The sequence below is a fragment of the Micropterus salmoides genome, unplaced genomic scaffold, assembly GCF_014851395.1.
Source record: "Micropterus salmoides isolate LMB-PRFRI ecotype aquatic unplaced genomic scaffold, ASM1485139v1 Ms_hic_scaffold_2, whole genome shotgun sequence".
Taxonomy (NCBI): domain Eukaryota; kingdom Metazoa; phylum Chordata; class Actinopteri; order Centrarchiformes; family Centrarchidae; genus Micropterus; species Micropterus salmoides.
The window spans coordinates 16,411,006-16,438,494 of NW_024041150.1; the positions used below are offsets into that span (position 1 = coordinate 16,411,006).

At 42.8% G+C, this 27,489-nt stretch overlaps 2 protein-coding genes across 4 annotated transcripts in view; both read right to left on the minus strand.

Moving 5' to 3' along the window:
• Nucleotides 1-25,435, minus strand: part of LOC119912077 — a 55,299-nt gene extending 29,864 nt beyond the window's left edge. Inside the window, exons 1-7 of one of the 2 annotated variants that reach the window (XM_038731055.1) lie at nucleotides 24,442-25,435; nucleotides 23,961-24,302; nucleotides 23,747-23,788; nucleotides 23,398-23,505; nucleotides 23,239-23,273; nucleotides 11,290-11,392; nucleotides 10,979-11,162 (exon numbers count right to left, since the gene is read on the minus strand). In XM_038731055.1, the coding sequence (XP_038586983.1) occupies nucleotides 11,059-11,162; nucleotides 11,290-11,392; nucleotides 23,239-23,273; nucleotides 23,398-23,505; nucleotides 23,747-23,788; nucleotides 23,961-24,302; nucleotides 24,442-24,487 (780 nt within the window). In that variant the 5' untranslated portion in view covers nucleotides 24,488-25,435 and the 3' untranslated portion in view covers nucleotides 10,979-11,058. Of the gene's footprint in view, nucleotides 1-10,978; nucleotides 11,163-11,289; nucleotides 11,393-23,238; nucleotides 23,274-23,397; nucleotides 23,506-23,746; nucleotides 23,789-23,960; nucleotides 24,303-24,441 lie in introns of those variants that run through there. The other variant, XM_038731056.1, reaches the window with a different exon arrangement.
• LOC119912080 lies at nucleotides 2,752-4,891 on the minus strand. 2 transcript variants are annotated; one of them, XM_038731062.1, is made up of 7 exons: nucleotides 4,762-4,891; nucleotides 4,281-4,622; nucleotides 4,066-4,107; nucleotides 3,920-3,961; nucleotides 3,669-3,779; nucleotides 3,499-3,533; nucleotides 2,752-3,377 (listed from the first exon to the last, which is right to left on the minus strand). In XM_038731062.1, exons 1-7 carry the CDS (start codon nucleotides 4,805-4,807, stop codon nucleotides 3,276-3,278), a joined length of 720 nt encoding a protein of 239 aa, XP_038586990.1. In that variant the 5' UTR covers nucleotides 4,808-4,891; the 3' UTR covers nucleotides 2,752-3,275. The 2 variants fall into 2 exon arrangements, with proteins under 2 accessions (XP_038586990.1, XP_038586991.1); XM_038731063.1 differs by lacking the exon at nucleotides 4,066-4,107 and having other exon boundaries at nucleotides 2,754-3,377; nucleotides 4,762-4,890.
• Nucleotides 25,436-27,489: the final 2,054 nt, after the last annotated feature.

Sequence of the window (27,489 nt, forward strand, 5' to 3'; positions counted from 1 at the left end):
ACACTGACTCTGAGGACATGAAGGCAGCTGTCAGGTTGGTAACAGTTGCACTAAAAAATTTAGCGTGGGCTACTGCAGTAATCACTGTTAAAATCAAGCTAAAATGTAGTCCCACCGATGGAACATTTCTATTACATTTATGTTGGAGATTATGTAAATATTTCTGTGTGAGGATGATCCTGATAGAGCTGAAGCAAATAAATGTAGTTCAAAATGAGTTTTTTAATATAAGCTGCATAATCTTAAAAGCAGGGTAGGTAAGTTTGAGAAACTAGCAAGAAAATGCTGTTTTTTGAAAGTATCCAACAGAGAAACTAACACCCGCTCCCTTCTGAGCTCCTTCCAAAGCCACGTCCCCAAAACACGTGAACGCGCGTTGCCGACATTGCTGGAGGACGAGCACAGCGCTTCACATCAGGTGTAAGAAAACATCTAACTTTATTATGAAAATAAACAACTAACCCGGCTGTTAGTACTCACTATCAAGGCTGACCTTCCAGACTAGAGTAACAGACAGTTCAGTCATACAGCATACAGACAGTTTGTAGTGTGGCAGTGTGGAGCACTTAGACACAGTGGTGATACTGAGCTGCTGTTTATGGAAGATATTCAACTGTTCTCCTGATCCATTAGGACAATACAGAGGTCTAATCCTAGCAGGGTGTAAGATGTAATGTCACTGACTGACACACAAATAATTCCATCCACTGTGTGAATGAATACCTCTACATTGTTTTATTGCCAGGAGGTTAAAGAAAATACAAAGGATATTTTTCCCTGTTCTGGATATTTTCATTCTTTTTTTAAATGAAACATTGAAAATGATAAATGCCTTTTCTTTGTACTTGCAGCATATCAAACATACATTTATGTCTTATGTCTCCAATAATGACATCCAAATGTGGTATAACACTTGTTTATTATATACTACTAAAACTACAACCTATATCACATAACATAGATCATTTTTAAACATCATTAAAAATAAGTATATACAGGAAGAAAGACAAGTCCAGAGGTATCTTGACTGATTATGAAGACAGTGTAGACTTTACTGGTAGCATTGTATTGTTGCTGTGGAGATGGTTTAATAAATCACAATCACCTCTCTGACATGATTACCACATTTCAAAACCAACCATATAACTTTTTGTTGTACGCTTTGCTGTATCTAGCAGTACAGTTGGGGCAGGGACACCTGACAGAACCCCACGTTGACGGGGATCATCAGGTTCTCCTGGTTCTGCTTCTAGGCATCTCCTCAGTAGTAAACAACCTCATACTGTTTAATTTTTTTGACTCATCACTTATATTGTGTAAAATGCACAGGAGTAATAAAAATGTAACATAGTGAATTGTGTCATCAGCTTTTCTCCTGGCATATGAAAGACTCCAAATCTGCAGGTGACCTGAGGGCACAGTAGAAATAAAACATAAAGTAATTTTTACTTCTGGTAAAATAAATAGTGGCATAACAGCGCCAATAACAGTAAAAGATTTCCACACATTAGGTGTAGCTGTACAATGTCAAACTATATAATAAGTAGCTTATAGACCATAAACGCAGATACTTGGAGACCTATAGCCAGCGTTGTTTATGTTCTCTAAAGTTGACATGTCTTTCTTATAACTACAAGAACACACAGTTATATTGCCACATTTGTAAAAGAGTAACATTCAGTCAAACAACACTTGCAGACACAAAATAATCACACAAATAGATTAGATACAAGGTAAAGAAAACATTAGGTGTAGACAGCATAAAAATAAACGACCACACTCTGCTGTCTCTTCTTGTCAAACAAGTCATGTTTCTCACTCACTCCTCCACTGCTGCAGTCCTCCAACAATTCAGGATCTTCAGAACTTATTGTTATATTATTTTTTTCTAATTACTGGGTAACTATTCTATTATTACAGGATACAGTTTGACCATAAAACTACTGATCATAAATCTGGATGTTTCAGGTAAGATGGGGTGATGACTTCTGCATCACTTTCTACATATGACTCTATTTTATATCCAAATGGCCTTATTAGCAACAAACAGGCAACCTTTTGTTCCTTCATATGGCTCCATTGGAGCCCTTAAAACAACTACAGCTGCATGTGTGTTCACTTTGGAACAAAATCCAGGGGACACTGCATCATCATGGATACTGTGGACCTCTGAAAACCATCTCAGCTGTCATTCACCTCATTATTAAACTTCGTTAATGGACACTTTGCAATTTATGGCCTGATGGCTTCGCCTACCATCACTGGACAGAATCCACCCACCCTAGATGCCACTCACAACCAAAGTTGATAAAATTCTTCTCCCTGGCAGTTGTGTTCGACCAGCATTACAGCGCCTTAAGTGGTGCAAGTTTACCTTTTTCAGCAGTAAAGTATTTAAATAACAGTTATTTTAATTATTCCTGCAGCCCAATGCCACAGTTTAGTGTGAAGATTTATGTGAAGTGTTATGTATTCCAATAACACCAAAAGAATTGAAACGATTTATTACCTTGTGAAAAATAAACAAATTATTAATGAAACTATGTCATTTATTCTAAATATATACTTGAAACTAGTAGCATAGAAAACATGCACATTGTGTATCCTGTAATAAACCTACTGAATACTAAAGAAGACCGTGGTCTCTGTGTGAACTGATTATTTTGTAGAAGAGTAAAAATGTTGCTGAGTTAATATATTTGTCTTGTTTAAAAAAATGCCCTTTTTTTCACTTGATATATATAATAAAATGTATTATTATTATAATAATTATTATTATTATTAAATATGTTCCAGCTAAATGAGACCTAAGAGCTTTGTTATTGTCTGCACTATTTGCGTGTCTTTTGTGGAAACATTGTGAAAGAAACACACTGGAGAAAAAGCTGAAGGCCGGTCTTCCTGTGGTTGAGACTTCTCTTTAGGCTGATACAGACAGAACAGTTTTTTCACCACGCATGCAGTACAGTAAAAAAAAAAAAAACACAACCAGGGTGTTAAACTGGATTGATGGTTTTTTATCTATTTTTTAAATCTATTTTTCTTCCCTATACCAGTAAAGACACACAGTATATTAACTTATACTTAACTTTCAGAATACTGTCTGTATGGATGTACTCTGATTACGTCTTTAAAATTGAGATAAGCATTAAAACTTAGCACAAGATTAAAGGTTGAACATTTTTTTTAGTCCGTCACCCACACAAAAGCACAACTGCAGATTAACATGACAAAGCATCAGTTACATCCTGAACAGCATTTCTTGTTTCCTCAGTCTATCTAGTAGCAGAATACACAACATTGGGCTCCACTTCTCTTCTTCTTGCTTTTGCACTGAAATTCACTGCTGCGTAGTTCAGGTCATCAGAGCCCAGGTTCTGTTAAAGAGAATATTTACACTTATCTGACCAAGCTGAAATTTAGAGACAAAACAACAAAATAGAAGACAGAACTGAAAATTACAAAACAATTAAAAGTAATTTATAACAAAGGATTCACCGCATTCTGTTGTGGATTCTGTTCTTCACTGGCAGCTGAATGACAAAGAATATATCTAAGTTAAAAAACATTTACATTTGTATTCTCCCAACATATTGACAAAACTTTAAAGATGGAAAAAAACAATAAATCAAAAACGAGATACAAACAGGAGTTTTAAAATAAAGTACCTTTCTGAACGTTCCTGTTTTTAACAACCAGACAGATGATGACCATTATGAGGAAAACAGTCAGGCCGCCCAGGATCACACTCACCAGCTTTGTTATTTTATCACACTCTGCTAAAAGAAAGATAATATAATTAGAATCTATTTTCTCTTTATTGGCTTGAGAAATGCTAACATTAAATTGAAATGTTAGTTAGCTGTACGGTTTTTATCGACTATCTGCACAATGAAAGAAATCTTAAAGAGAATCTTACTTGTAGACTTTCTGTCAGCGTCATCATGAGATTCATCACTGCCTTTTAACAAAATGAAGATATATTTAATCTTGATTTTTAATTTGAAATGTTTTTTATCACGCTTCTTTTGACAATGATTAAATAGCCAAATGAAAGAATCTTACTTGTAGACTTTTTGTCAATGTCATCATGAGATTCATCACTGCCTTTTAACAAAATGAAGATATATTTAATCTAGATTTTTTACTTAAAATTTTTTTCATCACATTTGTTTTGACAATGATTAAATAGTCTCATATATTTTTAGGTCAGTTATTAAACTTGCAGATATAGAAAGACATAACAGAAGAACAGATACCTCAGGATTTTATAATCTTACCTTCAACATTTAAATGTATCACACTTAAAATTGTCTGTCCCTCTATGTAAAATCCAAACAAATACAGCCCAGAGTCAGAAAGATTCACTGTCTTAATTTTGAGAAAGACAGTGGAGGTGTTGGAGCTCATTTCAAATTTTCCATTTTTAAATCCATCACAGTATAATGGATTGCTGTCAGAGGCGGCCATAGTGGAGATACAGCTGGCCTTGGTTCTGTTGACCACTCTGAACCAGGTTGTCATGCCTGAATGTTTGGAAATGTTGGTAGTCGACAGTGTGACTTCTTGACCAGGCTGGACCTTCACAGTCTGAGACTCAGAAACTGAGACAGAGATCCAGCCTGAAACAAACAGCAGAGACAACAAGAGATGTGCGTGTTATAGGAAGGTAAACAACACCTCTGAATAAATTATACATAAGAAAATAAGTTTTAATTGTAGAAGCAACAAAGTAGAGAGAAATGTGTTGGCAGTACTTACTGATGCTGCAGATAATTAAAGCTGTTGTCAAGATGAAGTTCATCATAGTGCGAATGATTGCAGCTCTGCAGTGTCTGTAGTTAAACCGTGCTCCAGGAAGGGTGCTGTCAACTTAAGAGGCGGGCTCTCTTATCATGTTATCCAGTTGGTCCACTGACCTCATACATTAGTTATTATTAAGTTATTAAGTTATTCATACAGTTATTTCATATAAAGTTACCAAATAATGTTCAAACCAAACTAAAAACATGTACATCAGATACATCAAGGCCTTTATGTAAGAAGATCACATCTAATCTTCTTATACAAAATATGATTCACAGAAACTTGGTTAGTCCAAAAAACATACTGTAGCAGACAGATGTCAGGCAAGGACATGTTTATGTAGCTTGGGTAGTAAATCTATTCATAAGCGATTTTATACTGAAGTTTGATGTAGTTCTAAAAGTTGTGTGAATGTAAATACATGTGTTCTTTGTTGTTTTCGTTTGAGAGTAAAATTGTTCAAGTTCATTTAAAATGTGAAGCAGATTTTAAGGGACTTGCTACAGTCTTACAGACTTTGACCACAAGGGCGCAGTATTGAGTTATATTGTTTATACGTTTCACGATGATTGCAGCTGACTTGATAGTCTAACGCTGATGTGGGGATCCCGACCTGGTCCCAGAGGGGTTGCAAGAATGCTACTATAGACACAAAAAAAATATCACTAGATGGACTAAAGTTGTGAACAGAATCACTTTGGGTGAACAGACACTAAATATTTTGCACTGTTTAATCCAGTAGGTGGCGGTAATGACAACCGCTAAAACACCAAAGAAGAATAAGTTAAGAAGTAAAAAAAGGCAACATTAAGGTAGCTAGCTAACATTTTTTCTCAACAATAAGTGACACTGGAAACGGAGAGCTAACAATAATGAGGAGAAATGCACAGCAGAAAACTGAACAGAACAAAATGACAAAGAAAATTAGAAAATACGATGAAAATTACTTGAATATATTAATATTTTCTTAACGTGCGCTAAAGAAACGGTTTCAGTTATGTGTGGGAAAAGAAATGCTGAGCAGCTAGCATTGATACCAGTGTCAGACGATACTGTGTCTAACCGCATTGGGCGCATTGCAAGAGACGTGGAAGAGCAGGTGATTGCTAAAGTAAAACGAAGTGTGTATTTTTCTTTACAACTTGACAAGACCGCCGATGTGTCCGGAGATGCACAAGTGCTTGGACATGCCAGATTAGTTGAGGAGTGCAATTTATTGTCAGATGCACCTGTTATTTCGCCAAGTGCATCATACTTTCTTCCTGTTTACGTGCAACCAAAAGTGAAAGTGCGTTGAGTTGTGTTGTGGTTTGGTGAAACTTGCTGACGAAATCACCTTAGGAGTTACTAATAACAAAATAATCGCGTTACTTGCGAACTGGTTCTTGAACTATCCACATAAATGGAGGAGAGAAAAATAAATAAAACGTCCCTTTTTCGTGCGTGTTAACACTTTTCCTAACTTTTGACTTTAGCGCCAGTTCATGAGGATACAGAATGCCAAAGAAGTCTTTCAAGGGGTGGAGGTATTACTTCATAATGTTTCGTGAAATGACAGCGATACTCTCTAGTGTGCCTGTGGCGAGGCTGTTTAGCCTGGCAATCTAGTGCTGACTTCGAGGAGGAACAGGTTGTCTGATTTGAGAGACTCCTGCCCAAGGTGCGAACTACGGGGGAGCCAGGGTGAGCTTAGCAGCCTTTAATAAGACATCAGCTCCCCTAAAAGCATGATTTGTGATTTTTGTTTATTTTTTAAAGTAACTCGTAATGTGTATTCCATTACTTTTTTTGAGTAACTACCCCAACACTTGTCATAGCCCACTGCTGTTTTTTTATTGTATTTTATTTTATTTAGTTTTCTTCTTTCTCCCAACATTTATGGCTGTTAAATACTGGTGGTTTAAATGTTTAATGTGCTTTAAATTGCTTTTTGTGTAGTTTCACATCAAATCAAGCTCAGTTTAAGTTCAATCATGAAGACCTGTCTTTATAACCATTCATTGAAATGCCTATGTGTCTGTCTCTGGCTGAATCCCAGTCTCCACACTGTATTAGTTATTTGAAAATTACCTCTTGTCCACAGCTAACTTTCACATAATCACTTTACTCAGCAAGAACCTGGAAAATATTCAATCAGGTCCCTTCTGTGCCTCCGCTGTAAAGAAAGTAAAAAAATGCTGTTTTGGCGTAGTCCAGGTGACTTAACATATGTTGCAAAGTGCAACCCATTATAGCATTTGGGGCCCTTGCAGCCTCTTGCACTTAAGCACTTATCAAGTAACGTCAGTAAAGTCTGTGAGGGTTAAGGGTTTAGTATTTAGGGTGAGGATTAGGATTCAGCCTCGGCCTGTCTCGATCTTTCTTCCTGCTTCTCTTAATCAGCTGATACAGGCGCCCACTCTCAGTTGACTAACCAGAATTTGCCACGATCTTTCATCAGACAATCCTATTGCTGCTGTCCAGAGCAGGGGTCTCATTTATAAACGTTGCGTACGTACAAAAAAAGGGCTGGAAACGTGCATACGCCACTTCCCAAGCAAAGGTTGTGATCTATAAAAAGCAAACTTGACGGGAAAATGTGCGGTCCTGTAAGTAAACTCTGAACCACGTATACGCACATAAAGAGGAGAAATGAGAAACGGCGACTCACATGGCAGAAGGATTGAGCCAAACGCTGTGCGCCAGTGTGTGGATATGATGCTCTGCTTGTAAAAACACATTATGGAAATCAGATCCGTTATAAAGGGGTGGAGCTCCGGTGCCCCCTTTCCTCCGGTGCACAAGCATTGCGTGAAAGTGCGTTTTTTACCCACCAAACAACTTCAGCTTCATCAAAAGGAACGCCAGTGTCACACTTAGTTAAATTTAATTTTGTAGCTTCTCTGTCAGATTTTGCCTCCTTTTCTTCCTGCAGTCAGTAGGTATTAATATTAATGAGGGGCGTTTCACTGACCATTTATAGGTAACTATGGGCGTTTGAAGGGTCGGACATGGGGCTCCCTTACATGCGGCACATTTCAAGATGATTGTGATTTATAAAGGGAACAAGTGTGCGTACGCACGGTTTTATAAGTCTAAATATTTTTTGCCATATGCCATTTGTGGCTTTTGGGCACACATACATTTTTAGTGAGTTTTCTACACACAGGACCTGGGGTCTCATTATAAATGAGACCCCAGGTCCTGTCCTCCCTAGGGCCCTAAGCAAAATTCTGCTACAGGGCCCTCCTACCTGACTCATGAGCCATGTTAACAATTTGCCATTGCTACACAGTCACACCTGACACCACAGTGCTGTCACGACAACCCTCGCTCTGTAATAAGCCTGAATGGAAACCTCTTCTAGAAAAATCCAGTGCTGGTTTGACTGGACCTCTGTGCACTAACTCAGTCATCATGAAGTCTGTTAAGACTGGGGGCCAACCTGATTGGTCATTTTGTGGAGCAGCATCTGTTCCATTAGGGTCTGAGCTTCTTGTATCTGATGCCTGTGTTTCACCTGGGTTTGTGGGATTAGCTAAAGAGGTCTGGCTTGCGTCTGTGCCAGTACTGGCTGACGATCCATCATCTACTCTACTAGCCCCTGTAAATTATAGATAACAATTAGAGGTGCAACAACTAATCGACGTAATCGAAAAATCGATTTTTAAGTTTGTTGCTGAATCGATTTGTTCATGACATCATCGGCCCCTAACGACACCTTCACAACCCAAAACCTCCAGATTGAAGGAGCATTTCACTCTTCACTCAGCCAAAAAGGTTCTGAACTGCAGCATCTGCAAAGCTGACCTTTCCTGGCAACACTGGAGCATCTGAAGAGGAGGCACGTTACGTTGTGGCTCTGTGGATAATGAAGACTGGTCTTGGTAAGATAACTAGCTTCACGTTAAAGCCATGCTGCTTCACGTTATGAGCTGTAACGTTTGGTCATTAATTGTTAATGGCGTCGAGAGTAGCAATTAAGTATGTTACACAATGATCCCGTTCACTTTCAGATGTGCTCTAACTTCATAATCATAAACGATCATGGCGACACCTGGACAACGTGTTGCTGTAGAGCGCCCAAGATAAGACAAGACCGGACCGGTTTATACTTTATAAAGAAAAGAGAACAGTTCTCCTGACTCTGCGTGAGGTAGCGGCTAATCCGCCCCAGACCTGCTTAAAAAAATCAAAGAGTTTATGGAGTTGTTGAGTTAGGGGAATCTATATAAACTTTGTGAAACGCTGTTTACTACAACATTGTAATTATCGGTCCCCTTTTGTAAATTCAGCAAATGTAACACATGAAATTATTCCTGTCTTTGTATAAATATAGTGTCAGTTTGTCCCGGTGTGTTGCATGCCTGCTGAGAGTTGTGTGCACCTCGTGGGTGGTAACGTTCATTTATGCAGAGAAAAGAGGTGGATGAAAATGTTGCAGGTAACCTACAACAGCTGTTCTGCCAAATCATGCAACCGTCTCTTAAGGTCCTTTCCAGACACTTTGCTGTGCACATTGATCTTACGCGGTTAGCACCAGGTTTCCTTTAATACATGAATTTTATTATTTACTGAGAGATGTGCATCCATATTGCTGAGTCAGCTCCACTTATCAACAGAGTTGTAACTGTGTTGTCTTATTTTAAAATGAGGTGTGTCATCAGGCCCATACATTTTCTGGACTTTTAAAACCCCTGAAATAAAACATTTTTGTTTCTATTGTCTGTGTGAGGCCCCCCCTTTTTGTTGCCAGCCTTGAGCAGCGCAGAGAGATGCACTGCAGCTGCACATCAACCAACAGTACTGTTATCTGCTGACATCAGACTTTGAGAGGAGAGAACAACCTGACTGCTGTTCCTACAGTTCACTCTCAGAGTTTTTTTCTCTTCTCATGCCCAGAAGGATAGTCCCTCTTCATCCTCTCATCACTGTTGTAAACATCTACAGTCTAGGACAGTCCGACTCTGCTGCTGGCAAACTTAAATTTGGAGTGAGTTCAATCTCAAATCGTTTTGTTTGTTTACCTTTTTTAGTACAGGTTTCAACTGGTAACGTCACAGCGCTATGAACTGTGGGTAATTCCTTTAGGCAAATTCTGGAGGGATGCGGACTTACAGAAAGTGTGCATAAAGGGCTCAAAAAGTCTGTGAAAGGGCCGTCATACAATTAATGATTTGAGAGTAAGACAACACTATGCCCTTGTGGACTCACTGGGAACGCGCCTTTGAGTACATCAGTGTGGAGATTGGGATTGAAGAGTGGAGAAACATGTGTGAAGACATCACACCTTTATGAGGTTTTCTACTTCTCTGGTTTGTTGGTGTAGTTTGGTGAGACATAAGACCACTTCTGGGACTGAGCTGCATGAAGAATCCTTGGTAATGTCTCATAACATCCTGAGTTGGAGCTGCAGGCGGACTACATCCAGCTGCTTGGAAAGATGAAGATGAAGATGATCATGATGATAATGTAGGTTCAGTTCCACTTTGTGGCCCTTTGCTGCATCAATCATCATGGTATCTCTTCTTGCTGTTATCTGCATGCTGTCCTGGTCAAATCTCCTCTCCAGTTCTGAAGGCACCAAATCCACAGCCTCATAAACTCAACCTGAATTGTTCATTTCCTGCTCTCCTGGAACACAGTGTCTGTCACCACTTTAAGTCAGATTTTGGGCATGTCATCACTCTGGAGTTATCTCACTGTCATCTCTCAGTGCTGTTATTTGTCCTTTAAGCACATTTATACAATAAAGGTCACCAAGCGCATGGAAAGCACAATCACTGTCTTTCACATAAATCCGCCTGTTTGAATGCACAGCTGAACTTTTCTGTTCCGAAACAGCACTGTACAGCGTGTGGAGTGAATGGCTTCATGTGAGACTGTAAAAGTGTCACTCTGCTTCAGTAGATTAAACACTATGTGAAGATAAAAGAGCGAGTGAGTCTGTCAGAGGTGTGAAGATACAGATATACAGAGATCTCCCTTATATAGAAAGAGCTGTTTTTCACCACAGTGCAAAGTGCAACAACATGGATGTGTGGCTGTCATAAATATTTATATTCATAAATACATTCAGACATGTAACACATGATCACAGTTAAAATATCCAGTTTCTGATGTATATATATATATATATATATATACAAAAGTAGAACCTGATCACTTTGGCAGAGGAAAGTCAGCCAGTATTCACTGCTTCATGTCCGACTTTATTCAGATTCAGATTCAGATTTAATTTAAGTGACCTCATGATTTTCAGCTCAGCTGTGCTCAGACCACTCTGCTGTCTCTTCCTGTTAAACAAATGATGCGTGCCTCTCTCACTCCTCCATCTGCAGACCTCCATCTATCAATTGTCTTTATGGACAGTCTCTCTAGAGTTAGAAAGACTCATGAGACTAAAAGATCAAGATTTAAATAAGAAAATGGTAACCCCCCCAAACCCACATAAGAACATCAATTGATGAATATGATTAATAGCATTATTCTATCTGCTGGCACCATAAACAACATGAGTTTCCACTTCTCTCTCTGATGCAGGCCTCCTGTTTCTTATTGTTGTTGAATACAAACTCAGTGCTTTCAGGTCATCAGAGTCCAGATTCTGTAAAGAGGACACACAGTTCCACACGTCAACTAGCTGAGTTTGTGAGAAAAATTAAATCCCAACATGATTCAACCACCTTTAATGAATTTAAATATTTAATAGTAAACAGTAAAACTTGATTCACCTCACGCTGTTGTAGATTCTGTTTTTTGTTGGCAGCTGAACAACAGAGACAATATGTCTAATCAGGTGACCAAGATAAACATTTGTATTGTTTCAACATATTCACACAACATTAGAAGAGAGAAAAAAACAAGAAACCAAACACAAGATCCAAGCAGTTGCTTAAAACAATATTGTACCTTTCTGAAGTTTCCTGTTTTTAACAACCAGACAGATGATGACCGTTATGAGGAAAACAGTCAGGCCGCCCAGGATCACACTCATCAGGTTAGGTATTCTATCACTCTCTGTTAAAAGAAAGAAAATATAGTTAGACTCTATTTTCTCTTTAGTGGCTTGAGAATTGCTAACATTAAACTGACAAATGTTAAGTTAGCCGTACTGTTTTGATCTTAAAAATGACTAGAAGTGAATCTGCACAAAGAAATCTTAAAGAGGATCTTACTTGTAGACTTTCTGTCAGCGTCACCATGAGATTCATCACTGCCTTTTAACAAAATGAAGATATATTTATTCTTGATTTTTAAATTTTAAATGTTTTTTATCACGCTTCTTTTGACAATGATTAAATAGCCAAATGAAAGAATCTTACTTGTGGACTTTTTGTCAACGTCATCATGAGATTCATCACTGCCTTTTAACAAAATGAAGATTTTACTTTTAAATGGTTTTATTATGCTTATTTTTTCCACCTATGTGTTTTAGGACAGTTATTAAACTTGCAAATAGATAGAAAGACATAACAGAAGATACCACAGGATTTTATAATCTTACCTTCAACATTTAAATGTATCACACTTAAAATTGTCTGTCCCTCTATGTAAAATCCACACAAATACAGCCCAGAGTCAGAAAGATTCACTGTCTTAATTTTGAGAAAGACAGTGGAGGTGTTGGAGCTCATTTCAAATGTTCCACTTTTAAATCCATCACAGTATAAAGGATTGCTGCCAGAGGCGGCCATAGTGGAGATACAGCTGGCCTTGGTTCTGTTGACCACTCTGAACCAGGTTGTCATGCCTGAATGATTGAAAATGTTGGTAGTCGACAGTGTGACTTCTTGACCAGGCTGGACCTTCACAGTCTGAGACTCAGAAACTGAGACAGAGATCCAGCCTGAAACAAACAGCAGAGACAACAAGAGATGTGCGTGTTATAGGAAGGTAAACAACACCTCTGAATAAATTATACATAAGAAAATAAGTGTTAATTGTAGAAGCAACAAAGTAGAGAGAAATGTGTTGGCAGTACTTACTGATGCTGCAGATAATTAAAGCTGTTGTCAAGATGAAGTTCATCATAGTGCGAATGATTGCAGCTCTGCAGTGTCTGTAGTTAAACCGTGCTCCAGGAAGGGTGCTGTCAACTTAAGAGGCGGGCTCTCTTATCATGTTATCCAGTTGGTCCACTGACCCCATACATGCTTTCAGAGTGTGACACCAAATGACTTCAAGAGACACAAGACAAAGTTATTATTACAGTTATTTTATATTAAGTTACCAAATGAGGTTCAAACCAAATAAAATAAAAAGTACTTCAAGGTCGTTATGCAAGATGGTCACATCAAATTCAAAATTCTGCTGCGGGGCAACTGTTGCATTAGGGTCTGCTTGTATCTGATGCTGGCTGAACATCTGTGGCTGTCCTAGTACTTGTTGATGATCCACATCTACTCAACTGACAAACTGAAGAATGGCATAGCAAATTATAGATAACATTTCTTGCCAGATATTAATGTTATCAGCTCCATCAGGACCTTTCAAACTGGCTCCCCCAGGATTCCTTTAATACATTTTCAGATACAAAAAATACTATTTATACCATGACTTTACTGAATACATGATGGTTATTATTTACTGAGATATGTGCATCCATGTTGCCCAGTCTGCCCTGAGATGTAACTGTGTTTTCTTGTTTGTAAAATGAGGAGTGTCATCAGGCCAATGCATTGTCTGGACACTTTCTCAAAGAGGTTACTGCTGGAATACACAAATTTCATTTTGTGCATGCGCATATCAACATATGTTGATATGGGTTTTCCCAGCTGCAGTTTATAAACCCTGTTGCCCTTCAGCATTTATCAAACGTAAAAAATAAAAATTGTTCAGGCACAAAGTCTGGCAAGAGATGTGCTGCACAGCTGGTTTAGCAAGACAGACAGCTGTGACAACTTCCTCCAGTCTGCCTGTGTTTCCTTGTCTGTTTTGCAGATGCTGAGATGTGGCTTGTAGGAGGAGCTGGGAGGGTCCAGTGCTTGTACCTGCCCATCTGGGTCAGGCTTCCTAGAAGGCATAAAAGGACTGCCTTTTTGGGAGTCGCTCTCTCTCTGCTGGCCTGCTGCTTCAACTCCTTTGTTCCTTTTTTTTATTTGCTGCACCCACCAACCAACACACATTACACTTCATTCTCACTCAACCACACACTTCTGACATCTGACATGACTGATGTTCCTCATATCTATCCACTCCATCAACTTAGTTGTTTGCTAGTTTGAGTTAAATAAACCATTTTTGTTTCTGTTATCTGTGTGAGGAGAGATGCGCTGCATCTGCACATCAACCTAATATTACTGTTATCTGCTGACATCAGACTTTGAGAGGAGAGAACATGTTTACCTGACTGCTGTTCCTACAGTTCACTCTCACTGAGTTTTTTTTCTCTTCTCATGCTCAGAAGGATAGTCTCTCTTCATCCTCTCAACAAAGTTAAAAGCATGGACACTCTTTTTCTCCTTATATGAGAGTGAGGTGGGGGCCTGTTTAATATGCGGGACCCTTCACAACGTGCGTAGTGAGCATATAGGTGGTTCGGCTCTACAGCTGTCAAACTTAAATATGGTTCGAGTTCAATCTCAAAATGTTTTAACGTTTTAAACATATTAAAAAAGCAGTAAACTACAGTGCGCTTGCCTACACAACAGGTTGTTCAAGGCACCACCGTTTCTGTTAAAACAAACATTTTGCTACATTTTGTCTGTGCTGAACTCGGCCCTGTTTTCCTCTCTGCTCGCTATCAGCTGTCACAATGTCACAACGCTATGAACTGTGGGTAATTCCCTTGGACAAAGTCTGCAGAAATGTAGACTTACAGAAAGTGTGCATAAAGGGCTCTCAAATGTCATCTCTCTCATGATGCCACTGATGGGGGAAGACAGAGGCTTTATGAGCTTTTCTACTTCTCTGAACAAACCTCTGGGTTGTTGGTGTAGTTTGGTGAGATATAAGACCACCTCTGGGACTGAGCTGCATGAAGAATCCTTGGTAATGTCTCCCAACATCCTGAGTTGGAGCTGCAGACGGACTACATCCAGCTGCTTGGAAAGATGAAGGGGCTGTAGGTCCAGTTCCACTTTATGGCCCTTTGCTGTATCAATCATCATAGTCTCTCTTCTTGCTGTTATCTGCATGCTGTCCTGGTCAAATCTCCTCTCCAGTTCTGAAGGCACCAAATCCACAGCCTCATAAACTCACGTCTCAACCCAAATTGTTCATTTCAGCTGCCACTGCTTTGGTCCCTTTGGTGTGCTGATACCAGGGTCCTGCTCTCCTGGAACACAGTGTCTGTCAACACTTTAAGTCAGATTTTGCTAGGACATGTCATCACTTTGTAGTTATCTCGTCCACAATGCTGTCATCTGTCACTGCTGTTATGGGGGGTGGATAAGACACCTGCCTTTGGTGTGAGAGTCCCAGGTTCTTTTCCCCCACTGTGACCTATCCACCATTGTGTCCCTGAGCAAGACACTTGGTTGTTCCAGATGTGTGTGACCTCTGACATGTACAGCAATTGTAAGTTGCTTTGGGTAAAAGCATCAGCTAAATGAATAAATGTTGTCCTTTAAGCACATTTATACAATAAAGGTCACCAAGCGCACTTTGAGCTGTGTAAATTTTGCCACTGCCTCACAGGGCCCTTACAAGGCTTCACTAACAGAAGGCCAAAGAAAGTCCTTCCTTTGAGCGCCTGTTTGTGCAGCCCTGGAGCAGCTGCTCTTTGAATTATAACTTAATTCTCATGTTCAGTGAATGTCTAGGTGGTTTTGCACCAGTTTGTAAATCCAGCACCCTTAGGTGGTCTATCAAATCTGGCACATCTTCACTCACCAGTTATTCCTCCACTGCTGTGGCACATGAAAAGCACACTGTCTTTCACATAAAGCAGCCTGCTTTGAATGCACAGGTGAGCTTTTCTGTTCCAAAAGAACAGTGTACAGCCTGTGGAGTGAATGGCTTCATGAGTATCAGGCCCCATCCACACTACAGTTTTAGTTTACAGAGAATTAAAATTAAGACCATCTCCGTCCACACTAGTGTTTTACACTGGGCATGCGTGCGTGCCAGTGTAAACGTGAAGCAGATGGTCTATTCCGTATTTACAGAAGATTTAACAGATGGTCTATTCCGTATTTACAGAAGATTTGGCAAAATATAGACAGATGAAGCATCAGACCAGTTTTCTTTGCATGTGCCAATAAGGAGCTGAGTGTGGTGGCGGAAATCAGGCTGGGAGTCTTCAAAGTAAACGGCGACATGCACAGTACAAGTATAGGCCGACAAGTTTTATTTTCACGGTACAGAATATTTTAATAAAAAATACCATGTCAAAAACCCGGTCAGTAGCATCATGTTACTGCTTTGCATGACTTGTAAGACCCAATTAGAGCCGAGCGTGAGAGTCTGCGTCATCGTTTCTAAAGTCCTCCATTTTGGCCCGTCTTCACTAAAATACCCTCTGAAGTTTTGAAACACAAAACTGGGTCGGCAGCCCTTCCAAACTTCTGTTTCAGGTCTTAGTCATTGTAGTCTGGATGGAAGGTGCAAATGTAGCAAGAAGTTTGTTTTAATTCAAAAACGCAGTAATGTGGATGAGGCCTCATTCTGCTTCAGGCATCTTGGGAGAGACTTAAACACTGAAGATGAGCAAGTTAGTCTGCTAGGTGTGAAGAAACCGATCTCCCTGATATAAACAGTGCTGTTTATCACCACAGTGCAAAGTGCAACAAGCAGCATGTGGGTGTCATAAATATTTATATTCAAAAATACAACTACCAATCAATTTAAAATTGTATGTTTTATTCAGACATGTAACATTTTGACATCACAGTTTAAATATCTACTTTCTGTACAAATATAGAACCTGATCACTTTGTCTATGTGGAACAGCGGACCAGGGGGGGGGGGGTGAATGAAAGCCAACAACACCACCTAGGGAATTGCACCCCAGGAAATACTATTTAACCCTCAATTAATTGAAGGTAATAGAGGAAAAAGGCACAAAAAGTTATGAGACAGAGACATGACTCAAAATATCCCAATATATAATTTTAATCAGCGAGGAAACAATCAGGGACTGGAACTGCTGAAAGGAAAACTGAACCAGCAATAAAAATTATAAAATGGTAGATAAAACAACTTTATTACAATAGTTAGTTAAAAATTACTAAGTTCAAATAAAGAATATAAATCCAGCACCCCAAAATAACTAACCAAAGCTAAGTAGAGGTCACTTGTGGAGAGGCAGACTACGCTGAGGAGTGCCCAGGAGTGCGACCACTACCCACCTTAGGTGCAGCACTACAAACCTCAAAGCATTATTCACAGCAAAAATGGTGCAGTCTGTATGTAGAGCCCCCACGCAAAAGGTGCCTAGCCTCCCAACAAAATGGCACCCTGCTCAAAATATAAACTGAAGACAAAAGAAACAATTTAACTTTGTTTTTTATTTTAAATAATCAAGTAGCACAGTTGGCTGAAAAAGGGCAAACTATACTAACTTTTAAACTGGAGCAAAACTAACTAACGGGCCAAACAGGAAACTAAATGAGGTGAAACAGCAGTGGTCTAAAACAAGGAGGAACCTGGAAAACTGAAGGAAACAATTAGCCAGGCTCAGCCTTACTGCATTAAAACACATTTACGTATCTACTCGCCACCTCTGAGATGGGTCATGAAGATACAACAATCAACATTCACAGGGCAGGAGAAAAGGAGGTTCCCCTTCGAGGGAACTCGAACTGCGTCGGTTACGACACTATGGGAACGCCTCTAGGCGAAGCAGGTCTGAACGTGAATGAAATCACTCCAATCCTATTGGCCTGTTGCTAGAACGGTAAGGTGTGACGGAATAACCGGAGGAGTATAAAGCACACCTGTACACACTCATCATTAGCTTTTTTTATTCAGCAGGCGCTCTGTATGTTGTTTGAAGAAAGCTCCAGTCCTACAAGCAGTGTGTCTTACCTGAAGAAGAAGTCTACCAGCATGTCCGGCAACCAGATGTACAGAAGGTGTGTTTTTTCTTGCCCTCGGTACATCACGGATGGAGATTCTCATGAGATGTGTGTCTCATGTTTGGGGATGGAGCACGCACTGGCAGCTCTCGAGGGGGCTGCCTGCGCCCGTTGCGAAGCCCTTTCCGTGCGGGTACTGAGGTACAGCATGGCTCTCTTTTCCGAGGATGGCCGGATGTGTATTCCCCGTGGTGTGGGCCCTGCGGCCGCTGAGGCGGCCCGGCGGCTTCACTCATGGGTTCACAGCGTGATCTGTCGGAGGATTTCGGGACGGCTGAGGCTTTTTCCCGACCTTCATCCGCTGGCTCCGACGCTTCCTTTCCTCGTTCGGGAGCCCGTTCTCGGCTTCTCCCACTCGCGGTTTTGGATCCGGAGACGCTGCAGCAATCCGACTCCGAGGAGGCGGACGTGCTCAGCGCAGTGGACGATGACTTCCGGGTGTCGGGGCGGCGTCATCTGGCCGCGCCCGACTATGACGTGCTGCTGGAGGTGGTGACTAGAGCCGTGGCTAAGCTCAACATAGCAACTGGCCACAGGAGGAGCAGACACCACAGGCTAGTGGTAGCTTGATGAAAGGTTTCTTAAGCACCACACGCCACCTCCACGCCGGTCTCTGCCATTCTTTCCTGATTTACATGATGAACTGAGTAAATCATGGGGCAGACCCTTCTCTACATGGCTTTCCACACCCCGATCACTGAACTACAGTAATGTGATGGGGGTTAGGGACCGTGGTTATGGGAGGATGCCTCGGGTGGAGGATGAGCTTGCGAGCTATCTCTCCCCTTGACTTGCGTCCTCCCTGGAGAAGCCGGCGTTACCATCCAAACCATGTCGCACCACATCCACGCTTGTGGGGAAGGCGTACATGGCAGCGGGCCAGGCAGGTGCGAGCTTGCACACCACGGTGCTTCAAGCCTACCAAGCCAACCTGCTACAGGAGATGGTTCAGAGGGGGGGTCCCTCCGAGGAAGATCTGGCGGAGCTTCGCAGAACCACGAAGCGTTAGACGCAGTGCGAAGCGTTCCGCCAGTACCTCCCTCGCCGGTCTGGACCCAAGGCAGCTGAGGCTGCCAGGCGTAGGTCCCTTCCCTCTACGAGCTCCTACGGAGAGGAGGGAAGCAGAGTGTCGCTTCTCGGGGGCCCCCCCAAGGAGCTGGGGCAGCGAGACGGCGCTCTCACCCTCAGCCGTCTGAGAGACGCGATCTGAGGACCGTCATCCAGTCCCGACGGATGTAGGAGAGTCTTTCTCCCCTCCCGCACCCCCCCCCCCCCCCCGGAGGCCGACCGAGGTCCCCTCCGCCGTGGCAACAGGTGATGTTATCCCGCCGTTTAAACGTTCAGGACGCACCTGCCACCATCGAGTCCGCGCCGTACTGCCTGCCCCGAGGGTCTGCAGGCGGACGGCATCCCGACTCACTCACCGTGGATCTTCGGCGGCTCCCCCCTGCCGTTCTGGGGCTTCAGGGGTCCACCAGAAGATCAAACGAGACACCGACCACCAGCCCCGAGGGGCTGGTTCCGTTGGCAGACTTTGCAGACGCTTGGCGGAGCCTGACGAACATTTCTCCACGGGTCCTGCGCACTGCCATAGATGGGTATCGACTACAGTTCAAAACCCGCCCTCCAAATTCAGAGAACAGAAGAGAGGGGGTGGTTTGGACTGTGGTCCGCCTGGAGCAAGGTCCGGTGTTGGGACAGGAAGTTTGTACTCTGCTGAGGAAAGGGGCCGTGGAACGTGTCTCCCCCCCAGACAGAGACGCCGGTTCTACAGCCGGTACTTCATAGTCCCCAAGAAGGACGGAGGGCTGCGTGCCCTATTTTGGATCTGCGGGTTCTAACCGGTCTCTGAGGAGATTCAGGTTAAAGATGCTCATCATCCCCGCCACCGTGACGCACATCCAATCTGAGGATTGGTTCGTCACGATAGATCTAAAGGACGCCTATTTCCAGGTCTCCATCCGTCCTTCTCACAGGAAGTTCCTGAGGTTTGCCTTCGGGGGTGTGGCTTACCAGCATCGGGTTCTTCCATTCGGCCTGGCACTTCCCCTAGCACATTCACCAAGTGTATGGATGCAGCACTGGCCCCGCTGAGGCTCCGGGGCATCCGGATTTCAACTTCATCGACGACTGGCTCATCCTAGCCCAGTCTCGAGAGTTGGCGGTTCGGCATCGAGATGTCATTCTGGCTCGTCTGCGGCGTTTAGGGCTGAGGCTCAACGCAAAGAAGAGCGTGCTGGCGCCCACCCAACGGGCTACGTTCCTAGGGGTTGCATGGGATTCGACAACGATGCGGGCACAATTGTCTCCGGCACGTGTCGACACCATATTGGCTGCCGTGAAAGGGGTGAAGTTAGGCCACGCCATCACTATGAAACACTTTCAACGAGTGTTGGGTCTCCTGGCGGCTGCGTCCAGCGTAATACCATCTGGACTGCTGCACATGAGACCCCTGCAGTGGTGGCTAAGGAACAAGGGTTTTTCCCCGAGGGGAATCCTCTCCGTCTGGTTTGGGTTACGCGCAAGTGTCTTCGTTCCCTATCAGTTTGGAAGGAAACTTGGTTCCTGTCCCAGGGGCCCGTGCTGGGAGGGTCTTGTCGCCGGCTGGTTCTTTCGACAGACGCCTCCCTCACGGGCTGGGGCGCGGTCATGGACGGCCGCTTTGCAAGGGGATCCTGGCAGGTGCATCGATCCGAGTGGCATATCAACTGTCTCGAGATGTTGGCGGTGTTCCAGGCTCTAAGGAGTTTCCTGCCCGATCTCCAAGGCCACCACGTCCTGGTTCGTTCCGACGAGAACAACACAGTGGTGGTGGCCTATCTGAATCACCAGGGCGGTCTGCGCTCGCGCCCTCTGAACAGACTGGCGCGTCAGATCCTCCTGTGGTCCCAGCAGAGGTTACTATCGCCCAGGGCGATGTATCTCCGGGGACGCAGAATCAGGGAGCAGACCTGCTCTCGAGACAGTGGCTGAGGCTCGGGAAATGGAGACTTCACCCCGAAGTGGTGGAGCTCTTGTGCGAAGAGTTCGGCCCCATAGACGTGGATCTGTTTGCGTCTCAAGAGACTACGCACTGCCCGCTATGGTTTCTCTCGTTCCTCCAGCCCCGTTGGGTCTGGACGCCATGGTACATTCGTGGCCGATACTACGTCTGTACGCTTTTCCCCCAGTCGCTCTGCTCCCGGGATTCTGGAGCGGGTCCGCCAGGACAATGTCGGCCTACTGCTCGTAGCCCCGTTCTTGCCAACCCGGGTGTGGTTCTCGGACATCATGTCGCTCCTGGACGGCCCGCCATGGCGGGTCCCTCTGAGGAGAGACCTGCTGTCCCAGGCGCAGGGCCGGGTTCTTCACCCTTGCCCCGCCATATGGCGACTGTGGGTCTGGCCCCTGAGGGGGCACAGTACCTAAAGGTGGGTCTAACAGCCGGAGCAGTCGAGACCCTCCTGAGCTCCAGGGCCCCGTCCACACGGAGGATGTACGGCCTGAAGTGGAGTGTTTTCTCCACTTGGTGTAGGGAGTGGTCGGTGGACCCTGTTACCTGCCCGGTGGTTCAGGTACTTGAGTTCCTCCAGGACCGGTTCTCTGCTGGTCTTTCCCCTTCCACCCTCAAGGTGTACGTGGCAGCTATTTCATCTTTCCACACCCCTCTGAGGGAGGGGTTCTTGGGGAAACTTCCCTTGGTTGTACTTTTCCTCCGTGGTGCCCGGAGGATGAGACCTGCGACTCGGTCCAAGGTTCCCACTTGGGATCTGGCAGTGGTTCTTGGGGCGTTGGCTGAGGCCCCCTTCAAACCCCTGGAGTCAGCTGAGGCTAAGCACTTGACCCTCAAGATGGCCTTTCTCCTTGCTATCACCTCTCTGAGGAGGGTGGGGGAGCTCCAAGCGCTTTCGGTTTCCCCGCAAGCCTGGAGTTTGCCCCGGGGAATATTAGGGCTATCCTGCACCCTCGTTCAGGATACATCCCTAAAGTGCCTTCTTGTGCGGCAGGGTCCACAGTGCTGCAGGCATTTCATCCTCCACCTCATGTGACGGCGGAGGACGGGAGACTTCATCTGCTCTGCCCTGTCAGAGCACTGAGTATTACACTCTGAGGTCCTCCCGTTGGAGGAAGGTTGACCAGCTGCTAGTGTGTTTTGGGTCTCCCTGGGCCGGGCTCCCTGCATCCAAACATACTATTAGCAACTGGATTGTTCAGACTATTTCCCTGGCCTATCAGGTGCGCGGTTTGCCTTCACCTGTGGCTGTGAGGGCTCATTCTACCAGAGGCAAGGCGGCCTCTCGAGCCCTCCTTTCCGGGGCCTCTTGCAGGATGTTGTTTAGCGGCTGGCTGGGCCACTCCGCACACATTCATTCGGTTTTACAGTCTTGACCTTCCTTCGGCACCTGGCACTCGTGCGCTCTCCTCTTAGTAGTGCCACTTTATTGCACACAGGGGCAGGCGGGGTTTTCGGCACGGTTTAGTGGGTATCTCGTTCCCATAGTGTCGTAACCGACGCAGTTCGAGTTCCCTCGAAGGGGAACGTCTCGGGTTACGTATGTAACCCTGGTTCCCCGAGAAGGGGAACGAGAGACTGCGTCGGTCCGCCGCACCTCTCTCCCCGCCTGAAGCTCCTGCTTCATAGTTTAAGCTAATGATGAGTGTGTACAGGTGTGCTTTATACTCCTCCGGTTATTCCGTCACACCTTACCGTTCTAGCAACAGGCCAATAGGATTGGAGTGATTTCATTCACGTTCAGACCTGCTTCGCCTAGAGGCGTTCCCATAGTGTCGTAACCGACGCAGTCTCTCGTTCCCCTTCTCGGGGAACCAGGGTTACATACGTAACCCGAGACGTTCCTAACAGGACAAAGTGCAGGTAAGCAACATAAACTGTTAAGGGAAAACAAACATGCATGAAACTATTCCTTTCACATAACTGGGCCACAACCACAGCAGGGACGGATCAAGAAGCAGAGAGAGAGAAAGGGAACACAGGTGTCTTATATAGCCTAAGCCTAATAAGGAGGTTGGCCAGGGAGGAGTTAAGTCAAGGCTGCATTCAACACCACCACACCTTAACCTGCACCTGGGGAATCTTTCCCCACCACATCTACTTGACAGAGGAAAGTCAGCCAGTATTCACTGCCGACTGTCCGACTTGATTCAGATTTAGATGTGTGACCTCATGATTTTCACCTCAGCTGTGTTCAGACCACTCTGCTGTCTCTTCCTGTTAAACAAATGATGTGTGCCTCTCTCACTCCTCCATCTGCAGACCTCCATCTATCTATTGTGTTTGTGGACAGTCTCTCTAGAGTTAGAAAGACAGAGAGTGAGAGATTCATGAGACTAAAGGATCACGTTGATTAATTTGATTATTTGTACATTTAAGAAAACCAACCACCTTTAACAATTTAAAATATGTAATAGTAAACAATCAAACTTAATTTACCTCATGCTGTTGTGGATTCTGTTCTTTGTTGGCAGCTGAATGATGGAGACAATATTTGTAATCAGGTGACCAACATGAACATTTGTACTCTTTCAACATATTCACACAATTTTAGGGAAGTGAAAAAACAAGAAACCCAACCCAAGATACAAACAGTACCTTTTTGAAGTTTCCTGTTTTTAACAACCAGACAGATGATGACCATTATGAGGAAAACAGTCAGGCCGCCCAGGATCACACTCATCAGGTTTGCTATTCTATCACTCTCTGTTAAAAGAAAGAAAATATATTAGACTCTATTTTCTCTTTAGTGGCTTGAGAAGTGCTAACATTAAACTGACAAATGTTAAGTTAGCCGTACTGTTTTTATCTTAAAAATGACTAGAAGTGAATCTGCACAAAGAAATCTTAAAGAGGATCTTTTTACTTTCTTCTCATTTTTAATTTGAAATGTTTTTTTATCACGCTTCTTTGAAAATGATTAAATAGCCAAATGAAAGAATCTTACTTGTAGACTTTCTGTCAACGTCATCATGAGATTCATCACTGCCTTTTAACAAAATGAAGATATATTTAATTTAGATTTTACTTTTAAATGGTTTTATTATGCTTGATTTGAAGTTAATTAAATATCCACCTATGTGTTTTAGGTCAGTTATTAAACTTGCAAATATAGAAATACACAACAGAAGAACAGATACCACAGGATTTTATAATCTTACCTTCAACATTTAAATGTATCACACTTAAAATTGTCTGTCCCTCTATGTAAAATCCACACAAATACAGCCCAGAGTCAGAAAGATTCACTGTCTTAATTTTGAGAAAGACAGTGGAGGTGTTGGAGCTCATTTCAAATTTTCCATTTTCTACTCCATCAAAGTATTTAGGATTGCTGTCAGCCTTGGCCATAACGGAGATACAGCTGGCCTTGGTTCTGTTGACCACTCTGAACCAGGTTGTCATGCCTGAATGTTTGGAAATGTTGGTACTCGACAGTGTGACTTCTTGACCAGGCTGGACCTTCACAGTCTGAGACTCAGAAACTGAGACAGAGATCCAGCCTGAAACAAACAGCAGAGACAACAAGAGATGTGCGTGTTATAGGAAGGTAAACAACACCTCTGAATAAATTATACATAAGAAAATAAGTCTTAATTGTAGAAGCAACAAAGTAGAGAGAAATGTGTTGACAGTACTTACTGATGCTGCAGATAATTAAAGCTGTTGTCAAGATGAAGTTCATCATAGTGCGAATGATTGCAGCTCTGCAGTGTAACTTCGTTTCACATCAAAGTAAGCTCAGGGTATGTTCATTCACATCTCTCTCCCTCTTTCTTCCTGTTTATCTTAATCAGCTGAGATGGGTGTCCACTTTCAGTTAACCAAACAGGATTTGCAACCACATTTTATCAGCCAATCATATTGTTGCTGTCAAATTTAAATATGGGGCACGTTTAACATAACAACGTTTTGCACCAGTTTGGTACGGTGTCTGAGTTGAACAACATGTTTCCTCGAAACAGTGTACAGCAGGCTTTGAGGTATCTTTTTGTCTCATTAGGTGGGTGTGTCAGAGGTGTTACTAACTTCTTCACTAGCCCTAACAATTGGGATCAGGATAAGCGGTCACACAAAGCTGGTTATCAACTCAGTAAGTCAACCCCGTGTTTCCCAATCCAGTGAGTAGCAGCACATTACCAATCGCAGACATGAACAAGTCTACTGGCTTCAGAGCATTATATTTTACAAACCACGAGGAAACTGTAAAGTTACACAAATAGTATAAGTAGTCGTTCCAACTCACTTTTAAGAAATTCTGGAAACCTCAAAAATTACATTATTGTGTTTAACGAACTTAAAAGTGTTCTAAATTAACTTCATAAAGCAACGAAATGAAAAATCCATTCATGCCATAAAATGTGCTCAAATAATGGTGGAAACTCCCCTCATTACCTGCACCCACATCGCAAAAGGTGGGTCAAATAAATTCATATTTGTTATGATCCAAGGGTCATATGTGTGTTCCTCCCCTCTCGCTACTCTCTCAGGTGGTGACCCCCCCCCGTTGCATAAGACAGTGGCAGCTGGAGTGCCTGATTACCACTGAGTGCCTGTAGGTTAAAAAGGCTTGGGTTTTTCACAGCACTCTCTTCTTCTACCTGCTGAGATTACAGGCCAAGAGCCAAAATCCAGTAAGCTGATCGCTGCTATACAGCCAGTCCAACAGACAGTGGCAGACTGTTCAACTAGTGGGTTGAATAACGTCTGGGCTCTTATGAGTCCAGAACCAAGTGTCTGGGTTAGCCCCCTCAGTGGAGGGAGGAATCTTTAATTGTATTTTTTGTTCAAATGGAACATAATCTGCTCCGGAGCACAGGTCTGTACTACAAAGCGAGGTAACTGGCTTATCCAGGTAACTTCAGGAGTAACGTTGTGACGTCGGGTGGAACTTCCCAATTAACCCGTAATACGAAAGGTGGATAGGTGTTACCTGAGGTCTGTTGCCATGGCAATTTACGCTGCATCTCTAAACTGCTCCGAACAGGTTATGTTCGTGGTTAACTCGAGGTTACCGTATTTATGCAACACCACCTACAGCCCACAATCTTTTCGACACTCCAGGGAACTCCAACGGGTGTTTGTTTAGTCGAAAAGGCTTTCATCTGTTTGGCAAATGAACTTTTATTAAATTATAGTATGTTTTATTGGTCTGTTATACTCAGAGGTAATATTTTGAGTTTCTCAATTCTCCAGTTTTTGTGCATACGCATGGTTCAGAGTTTGCTTTTGTTTTGCTGATTAAATGACCAGCAATATTTGCTGTGACTTTATTGCGCATATGAAAGGCCAGTGAACAGAGGTGGGTCTTTAGCAAGGACTTGTCAGCACTGCGACTATTTCTTAATTGAACAGGTAAGATATTCCAGAGATTAGGAGCAGTTACCTTTATGTTATAACCTGGATCTGGGGACATCAAGGGGCATCTGACTGGTTGACCTCAGTGCCCATTTAAAATCTTAAAAACAACTTTGATAATGTAGCTGCTGAACTGGACACTGTAAATATAGAATTATATATTTACCACTGGTGAGAGGGGCCAGAAGGGGTGGTTGGTCATAAGTCAAATAATAAAAACTGTGAAAAATATAGCCTACTTCATCCACTTGAGAGAGCACCCCTTGGATGCCTGGAAGGCGCACTGGTGATGATCCAAACAAGTCGAGTGAGAAAATATAAGGTACAAAACTATCACTCCAGTAGTGCACAAAAATGATACATTTAAGTATTTCTTCTTGTAGCCGTAGCCTTGTTTCACTTGTATTTGAATGTTTTTAAGTAGATTTATGTGTAGTGATAAAACAAACATTTTATTGGCATTAATATTGCAACAAAACTGTTACAGGACATGTGGTCCGTTGTGAATATGAATGTTGTAATTGGGCTTAAGTTAGATTGCTGGGCCTAAATTATTATCCCAAATGCTCATATGATGTCATTGACAGGCTTTCTGAATGCTTGATTGATTGTTATTTTTGTCTTGTTTGATATGACTATCACTAAATTGCCCTACAGGGATAAAAAAAGTTCTTTGAATTGAATTGAATTGAAATCACAGCTTCCTGTCTCACTCACTCCAGCACCAGAGACCACATCCCTACAGCCCTCCAAAACCTCCATTGGTCCCCTATCCAACACAGAATCCAGTATAAAATTCTCCTCATCACCTACAAAACTCTAAGTAACCTCGCTCCCACGTCACCTCAGACATTCCACATCACATTTCTGACTTTGGAAGCATCATCATTTTCAGCTAAGTTGTGCTCAGACACCACTGCTGTCTTTTCCTGTCAAACAAGTGTACCTCACTCACTCCTCCTCTGTGTCAGTCTAGACAGTCATCTGTGTCCAAAGGGCAAATGTAGGAAGATTTGGCCAAGAGTCATTAACAATCTCATTAACAAAATATTTTAATTTTTTGCATAAATACCTAACCATTATTACAAAATCCAATTTGTTCTGTGACAAGAGAGACAATAGGGTGTGAAGTAATAAAAAACACGCTGACCAGGAAAGTTCTCTGACATTAAATTTTATACATCATCTCACTCATCACCTGGAGTGCTGCTTAGCACCTCTGTGCTCGATGCTGCCACTGGTGGCCAGAGGCAACATTGCAGTAATAAATAAACAGTGTTGTTATATAAATGTCTTCTGTGCAGAAATCATTCTCGGTGATAGCAGATTGTC